General features: G+C 44.4%; 1 protein-coding gene across 1 annotated transcript in view; it reads right to left on the bottom strand.

Annotated features, from left to right (window-relative positions):
- Nucleotides 1-3,940: 3,940 nt before the first annotated feature.
- Nucleotides 3,941-8,500, bottom strand: part of sparcl2 (SPARC-like 2) — a gene marked incomplete at both ends in the record, with an annotated part of 5,936 nt that continues 1,376 nt past the window's right edge. Inside the window, 5 exons of the mRNA XM_083696186.1 lie at nucleotides 3,941-4,049; nucleotides 5,787-5,899; nucleotides 7,113-7,267; nucleotides 7,390-7,508; nucleotides 8,112-8,223. Of these exons, the coding sequence (XP_083552312.1) occupies nucleotides 3,941-4,049; nucleotides 5,787-5,899; nucleotides 7,113-7,267; nucleotides 7,390-7,508; nucleotides 8,112-8,223 (608 nt within the window). The remainder of the gene's footprint in view (nucleotides 4,050-5,786; nucleotides 5,900-7,112; nucleotides 7,268-7,389; nucleotides 7,509-8,111; nucleotides 8,224-8,500) is intronic.

Here is an 8,500-nt window from a genome sequence, read left to right as displayed (position 1 = left end):
GCCCACATTAACCATTCATTGGCAGATCAGATCAGATCTCCGTTGAGTATGAACTGGATGTTAGAGATGACATGCTTTGTGTGCCTCTCAGTCGGCAGTCTGTAAAGATGGAGATAAAAGACACTGTAACCATTTCAGGCAGCAATCATGTCACTTACATGCTAACAACACCCCATCTGATGACAGTGGTAGAGGGGCCTATATGTCAAGTGCGGCTTTCACAGGAGCAAGGACCACATTCATATTAGTGGCTCCCCAACCCCACCCATCCCTCTCATCTCCACACAAAGACGCACAATAGAGAGACTCATGTACGACTCTCTCCTCTGCTCTTTAATCAATACCATCAGAAAATGAAAGAGGCCGGTCGCATTGTGTGTGTTAACTCCCCTCTCTTTTCCCTGGTCGGTCTTTTTCTCAGCCATTCACAGGGTACTTCAACAGGGCTATTGAGGAGCTGTGAATGGAAGCTCTCCACCCAAGGGGAGTATTGTCTGTCCTTACGCAAACCTGAGAGTCTCCTCTGGCAATATGGGAACTGAAAGCAATATCTCCTGTAAAAAAAACTGATGAATATATTAATAAAAATATATGTGGAGCAGTAGCCAAATCTGTTCCTCTTTTTAGTAAGGACCCCTCACTGCTAGCTGGACTCTCTTTCAAAGCTATCAGCTCTCTCCCTCCCTTCTCTCTGGCCCACTTTAGAATCCCTCAGAAGTTTTGAAAGTTGATAATCTGACAGAGCACGATATGCCTGATGCTTTTGAAGGCTGGATTCTGATTAACCTTCTGGAGATATAGCCTATATACAACCGGGTATATATTTATATTATTTTTGTTTAGCTGTTTAGGAAGAAAATATCATATCATATCATATTAAATGGAAGCTATATGCTAGGGGGAGTATTCATATACCATAGTGCCTGCCTCTACATTGTATGGTACCTTTAACTCTTTCTTGTTTTAGATACATGTATTTTGCTGTAGCTCTTTATTAACTGTGACATTGTAATACCTATGAAGAGAAATAACAAACAACTGTACTCTCTGCCCTTGTCAGCCAGGGTCAGTTTTGACATTGCATTGACTCTGGTTGACTGGGTGACTGGACCTGCTGTCCTGTTATGGATGTACTATTTGGGGTTGACAGACACCCTCTCTCTCTCTCTCTCTCTCTCTCTCTCTCTCTCTCTCTCTCTCTCTCTCTCCTCCACTCTCTCTCTGTGATGGTATCAGAGCTGGCCTGGATATTTCTTTTTGATCCCATAGCTTTTCCTCTCTTGTGTTGCCTTTAATAATTAATCGACAAACAGTCACTGACTGGACTGAGAGTGAGGAAAACCAAGTGCTAAATTTCATTTAAATAATTGCATGAAAGAAACAGCAAAATTGCCCCATGCATTCATTATTTATGTCTGCTTACAAGTCATGCATAATGCAGAGGCCATCTTTATGACGATCATGTATTAAATATCATGTTTTTAGGGTCAGGGTCTCAGACGGTACGGGAAGACTGTGCAGTGTTTGCAGAGTGACTGCTACTGTGTTGTGGAGTGTTGCGTGGGCAGTGTTTTAGTGAAGAGAGAGAGAGATAGAGGGAGAGAGAGAGAGTGCTAGCTGACAATGGGTTAACAGGAATCTTTATTTTTAACAACATATCATCACCAGCCGCCCATCTGCTCCTGAGCTGGCAAGAGAGTCCCTTGGGAGAGAGAGAGAGAGAGAGAGAGAGAGAGAGAGAGAGAGAGAGAGAGAGGGGGAGAGAGGGGGAGAGAGAGAGAGAGGAGAGAGAGAGAGCAAGGGGAGAGAGAGGAGAGAGAGCTCCACACACCATCTCCCTATCTCAGATCAGATCACTTGGGGGGAGGGGAAAGGTTGTGATGGCGGTGGTGGTGGTGGTGGTGGTGGTGGTGGGGGGGGGTACATGGAGGGGGGGTCTATTAATGCAGGCAATGAAGACACAAAGAGGGGGGGAGGAAAGGGGAGGGGAGGGAAGCAAGGACCTCCAGTGGTGACCCCAACAATTCATAGGAGCTGTTCCCTGGGGGTGGGAAGGTTGGTGGGGGTTGGGGGGGCATGATTTGGAGGTCACTCATTAGCAGATACTGCATGCCCTCAGATGGCTCTGTCTAGTCTCTCATCACGCTCCTGTATCTCTTCATTTAGAGCAGCCTTCGCCGTCTGATTTCTCTTTTTTATCTCCTCCTTTTTTTCTTTTCTTTTTACTCAGAGATGAGTTCCTCCCTCCAGTGGACTCATCAAAAGTGATGAGCGCAAATGTAGAAATGTTTGATTCTTTGTTTTATACTTTTTTCTTGACACATAACAACTCTCATTCATCATTTGCCTTGTGTCTTAGAAGCTTCTGCATGTTATGTTGAATATTGAAAAATCTCTCCATCTCTCCCTCTTTCTCACTCCATCCTTCCGGCGAAGCAAATGCGAGGGCTAATTAGTCCAGAGACACCAGTGGAACCAGAGAACCCACCCCGGGCCACGCACATCCCCTATTGATCTTTTAGAATACACCCACACACACACACACACACACACACACACACACACACACACACACACACACACACACACACACACTATCTCTCTCTCTCTCTCTTAAACATGAAAACACACACACAAATGCACACACACTATCTTGTTCTGTGTCTCTGTAACACACACACACACACACACACACGCACACGCACATGCACACGCACATACACACACGCACACACGCACACACACACACACACACACACACACACAACAAAACAAAAACAAAACCCCAAAAGAGCTTGAAGAGCTGTGAGGAGACAGGATGGGGCGTATCTCAGCTGAAGTATCTCTGTATGATAAAGTGCACAGGACTGTGAGTCTGGTGCTTTTGTCTTTGACCTTACAAGGGGTCATGGTTTCTACAATTTCTGCTTTATGTTGTATATGTCATACTCCATACCTAATGTGCCCAATCTCCAATCTCTCTATTTCTCAAATACTCACTCTTCTCTATTTCTCTCACTTCACTCTCTCTAGCCCTTCCCCCCTCTCGTTCTCCTTTCTCAGTCTTTCTCTCATTTTCTGATCCATTTTTCATGCATTACTTGACCCCCCGTCTCTACTTCCATTTACAGTGCACTACTACCCCCCTCCTTCCACAAGTACACTCTAACCTTTTCCCTCCTTCGCTCACAGTACATTACTCCTTCTTTCTCCCCCCCATTTCCCACCCGCTATTATCCCTCTTTCTCTTCCCCAGTCACGGCTTCTCACCTTCGCCACCGTTCCATCTCTCCCCTCTATCTGACGGTATCACACTCTCCACGTCCTTCCCGGTCTCCCCATTCCCTCCGCTTTAATTGGATGTTTGATCCATGCGACATGTCCTCTGTTTTTTAATTAGCCTATACAACAAATTCAATAAAATACACATAAAGACATTCACAGTAACAAACCAGGGATAGTTTATTACAGACCACATTTCCACACAGATGAAAGTACTGTGGACTTTCGAAACAGACTTTTGGAACAGATGATGTCATAAATCAATAGCAAACACAATGCAGTACCGAGTATGACAGTTAGAGTAATGTAGATGTGGAAGTTGGAATGGAAAGACTCCCTCTCCGCAGCTTGCAGTCGAAAAACATGGAGAAATGGGTGATAGTGATGATTGCAGATTGTCGTGATCGACACACAAGCGAGGAGAGAGGTGGTCGTTTCCAGCTCAAAGGTGACTGTCCATGGTCATAGGACACAGCTTACGAGATCCCATTTTCATAGCTGTCAGAAATAGAGGATGATTGTGTCAGTGGCTTGTGTGTTCCTATTGGTATTTTAATAGAGGGATAATGTTGACATTTATAGTATATTGTAAGAAAGTGAACTCCATTCTCTTTAAAGGGTCTACTGTATGAAGCCTGATATGCACTGGGAAGGCATGTTACTGACACCCACACATGAAGCTGTGGAACCAGGTCTCTGAGCGATCCACCAGACAGTAGATCCATTCATTCAGGGTCACTTTCCTGTTCCTGTTACGATCACATGACCTGCATAGACATGCATGGATGACCTCATTAACAAACCTGCACACACATGTCCACATGCAAACACACACACACACACACACACACACACACACACACACACACACACACACACACACACACACACACACACACACACACACACACACACACACACACACACACACAAAGGGCATATGCAAACAAATACATCTGTTCCCATACAACATGTACAAAAATACTTTTGCTTCACCCTGCACAAAAGCATTATCTTTGAAGGGTACAGTTTCAATTTGTGATAATCCGTAAACGGCGGGAGGCACAGTGGGTAATAAACATTATCATTGCTGGGAATGGGTTGACATTGAGATGACCAGCTCGACTCCCACAAAACCTGTCACTGGCAGAGAGAGAGACAGAGATAGCGGGAGGGGGAGAGAGAGAGAGGGAGGGGGGGAGAGAGAGAGTGGGAAAGAGAGAGCGGAAAGAGAAGGGAGAGAGAGAGAGATGGAGATGGAAAGAGAGGGAAGGCGAGAGAGAGAGGGAGGGGAGAGAGAGAGTGGGAAAGAGAGCACGAGAGAGGGGAGAGAGAAAGCGGAAAGAGAGAGAGAGCGAGAAGGGGACGGAAAGACAAGTTAATGGAGAGAAGAGGGTGGGAGGAGGGAGAGTTTTTGAAGGGTAAGGTATGGAGGAGGGAGGTGATAGAGGAGTGGGGTGAGACAGAGAGGAGAGGCAGATTAGCGGGGTGGGGGTGGATGGTACGGCAGGAGAGGGAGGGAGGGAGGGAGGGAGGGAGGGAGAAAGGGAAGGATGGGTTGGCACAGAGGATCTGTGGTCTGGATGGGGTGCAGGGAGAACAGGATGCTGGAAGGTGTAACACGGCATGACATCACGATGAGACATTTTAACCCTGTCAATTCCAGCAATAATTTGAACTAGCAAACTGACAAATTGAAAAAGAAAATGAAAAGTCTTTCACACTTTGTAAGGTTCAATTTCAAATGTATTCCCTTCATTTACTGATGTTAAATGATGAACTGTGATGGTAAGTAAAGGAGGTACTTGTCATAAATCATTGTCGGACTAGGTTCCGGGGTGGGGGTGGCGACGGTGAAATGTTTAAGACATCAGTGTGACACGCCAGGAAGGGGGGTTGGTGTTGACTCCGCCACTGACCACCATGTGTTGGCCCGATTTGTCTGAGAAATCCGGATTTTGTTTCTTATCTTAACTTGGACATATTCTTTGGGATTCTTTTGTGTGTTATGTATTATTATTCGTCACCATGTGAACAATCATCATCCACTTGTGATGGCTGATCTTGGTAAATAGCCAACTGCCTCCCCAAGTCACATCACATCGAACACGGTCCGCATACTCCGACATCTCACGTTAACAAACACATCCAGACCAGTTGCAGAACCTTTTAGACAGCCTAGTAAGAACAGAAGAAACCGAAAAAAAAATAAAGGAACACAGGAAAAGGTAGAGGAAAGGTAAGAAATTACCCTATTGGCAAGGACACAAATATAAATATAAAGAAAAAGAAAACAAAACAAACAAACAATCAAAAACAAAAACATTATATATTTACTAAAGTATATTCACTATTTTTATATTATATATTATATTATATAAAAAAAAGAGACTAGAAATGATGCGATAAAATAGAAAAATAGAAAAAAGAAAGATGTGTCTGAAGCTGACAAAAAAAAAAGCAAAACCAAAGAAGAAAGTGTGTGTATGTGTGGTGTGTCTCACTTGAAGAAAGGTGTGGCACAGTGCTCCAGGGGCATCCTCTTGTAGTGGAGCTTCCTCAAGTCCCTCCAACTCAGCTTCCCATCCTGGTTACGGTCCAGCAGGACAAACCTCCGCTAGCACACACCAGAGAGAGGGGGGGAGAGAGAGAGAGAGAGAGAGAGAGAGAGAGAGAGAGAGACAAAGAGCAAAACAAGCCAGGTCAGAGCTTGTCCATTATAGTGTCTACATACAAGAAGGAGAAGGAAGACAAAGACGAGAAAGGTTTGGAGTGAAGGGAAGGGGGAAGAGTGAGGGTAAAAATATGTGGTAAGTTCAAGAGATGAGGGCCAGGGAGAGGTCAGGTGGTTGGTTGGGGATATAATATTACCACCCTGTTAACTTTCTTATTGAATAATTTAGTGATTATTGACAATGGTCTATTTATACAGGGGTGCCTAAAACCCTCTCATCCTGCACTATTCAAAACCGCATGACGAGCAAAACAGGAACATGAGATCGCAGCTGTATCAATTTCACACCACAAATTCTACCAAGCATATTGCTGTTAGGGCAAAAGCATTGATTTGAGTGGTCACAGGCACAAATGAACAACACACTATAACAGGTTCATATATTATGTTCTTCTCAAGGGATGAAATGATAGTTATAGAACACAGATCTATGGATGGAATGCTGTGTGTGCAGGCTTCAGATTCAGACAACGTTATTGTCCCACTCTTGGGCAATTGGTTTATCAGCTGTATAAAAGACATTTCACATAACACACATTACAAAAATGATATAAAAACACACTTTTGATACAACCCTGCACTCGCATGCCTGACTGAAATCAGCCTCATATCACAGTGTTGAATTTAAATGAAACTGTAAGGGACATACTATATGGCCCACCCGAACCCTCCTGTGCAGGCTCGGATATTTTCCTTTCACATTGTCTTTTCCAGCACTGTTTCAGCAACTATGTTTGATGCGTAACCATGGTAACCAGGCCAGGCCAGTACAGCTTAGCTTGGCTTAGCTCGGTTCGGGTCTGTAGTGTAAATTAGGGTTAAGTATGGCAAGACTGGGCTGCAACAAAAAGCTTGGACATTTGATTTGTGGCCCTCCAGGTCCAGAGCTGTCCACCTCTAACCCGAATTCACACCACTGAACCAAGCGGAGCTGAGCTGAACTGTAACGTACTGGGCTGGCCTGGTTATGCATCCACCATAGTTGCTGAAACAGTGCTGGAAAGGACAATCTGAAAAGAAAAAATCTGAGCTAGCACAGTAGGGTTCAGATGGGCCATGTAGTGTGTTAAGCCCCCTAGTCTATTCTCTCTGTTACCTGGGCTAGTTCTGTGCGCTGGGTGTTGCTTAGGCAGCTTTGGGGTGGGGCTGCAGGGGCGTAGGACTCCCCCATGCGACTTAACAGGAGGAACCAATCCAGGAGGCGGTACGGGAACTGGTCAAACTCTGTCTCTGTGCAGTTTGCCTTGGGAACTTGGACATGTAACTCACAGAAGTTAAGTGAACAGCACCACACACAATTTACTCTTTAAGATAATGTGTGTATTTGTGTGTGTGTGTGTGTGTGTGTGTGTGTGTGTGTGCGCGTATGGTACCTAGACAAGTTCCTGTATGAGCAAATCCTATGCGGCGTCTCTTGCGACAGGCTTCCTGATGCAGAAGACACTTGTTCCCATAGGTCTTTCCCAGAACGCTGCACACTAGCTCCCCCTGCCTGTATATACAAGTACATCGAACTTTATTGTGACGCACCTACCAACATTGACAGTATTCTTTAGTTAGAACTTCACTGTGTGAAGTGTAATAGTAATATAATAGCTTTGACAATGGCAATGTAATACAGTGAATGACATTGTAATGTTTTGTACATCTATTTTGTTTTATTCATGATATATAGCCATTGGTTCTTGAAGAATAAAACGTATAAATGCCTCATTAGCTTTGTTCGACTGTTACCCCATTAGAAACCCACTATATAGCCATGTTTTACTACATTGTTTGTAAACAATGTCATTGTAAACAAATACTGTAGTATACAGTAGCTTCAAAACATTGTTAAACTCTCATTTGATCTCATGGATGGTCAATCCTTAGCATCCATAGATCCGTAGCTATGAATTTGAGAGTGGTTACATTTCTCCAGCCCCATCCCTCAGCTGTTTACCCAAAAAAGGGGCGGAGTGAGCATTTTGTTGTTGTTTGAATCCCAAATCATCCCTTTAAATGTTGTCAAGGCGTCATGTTTCAAGAGGGGGGAGGAGAACAGCGAATGTGAGTCAGTCATTAATAGTGTTCAGGAATGCGATGATGGTCGTACCGTGGGCAGGTCTGCGGACACACACACCTTGGGATGTCGACTCCATTCTCCTGTACCACCTGGCACCAGGAGCCCACTGGACTGTGACACTTCATCAGCTCACACAGTTGTGCTGTGGCAGGAGGGAGGGATGGAGGGAAAGAGGGAGGGAGAAAAAGAGAAAAAGAAAGAGAGAGTGACAGAAGGGTGCATGGAGTGAGAGATGGTTGGAGCAAAAGAGGGAGTGATGGAGGTAATCATGAAGGAGCAAGGGGTGGATAGACAGATCAGGTAGATTGTGCATGCCCTCATTGGTAACACTTAACAATAAGGTGGCCTATATAAATGGTTTATATATTAATTATAACTTGTTTTTTCAGTTATAAACCATTAACACATATCTATAACTC

The sequence above is a fragment of the Argentina silus genome (genome assembly GCF_951799395.1).
Source record: "Argentina silus genome assembly, chromosome: X".
NCBI classification, from domain to species: domain Eukaryota; kingdom Metazoa; phylum Chordata; class Actinopteri; order Argentiniformes; family Argentinidae; genus Argentina; species Argentina silus.
The sequence above is the reverse complement of the archived record's forward strand: the minus strand, read 5'-3'. Positions and strand labels throughout refer to the sequence as shown.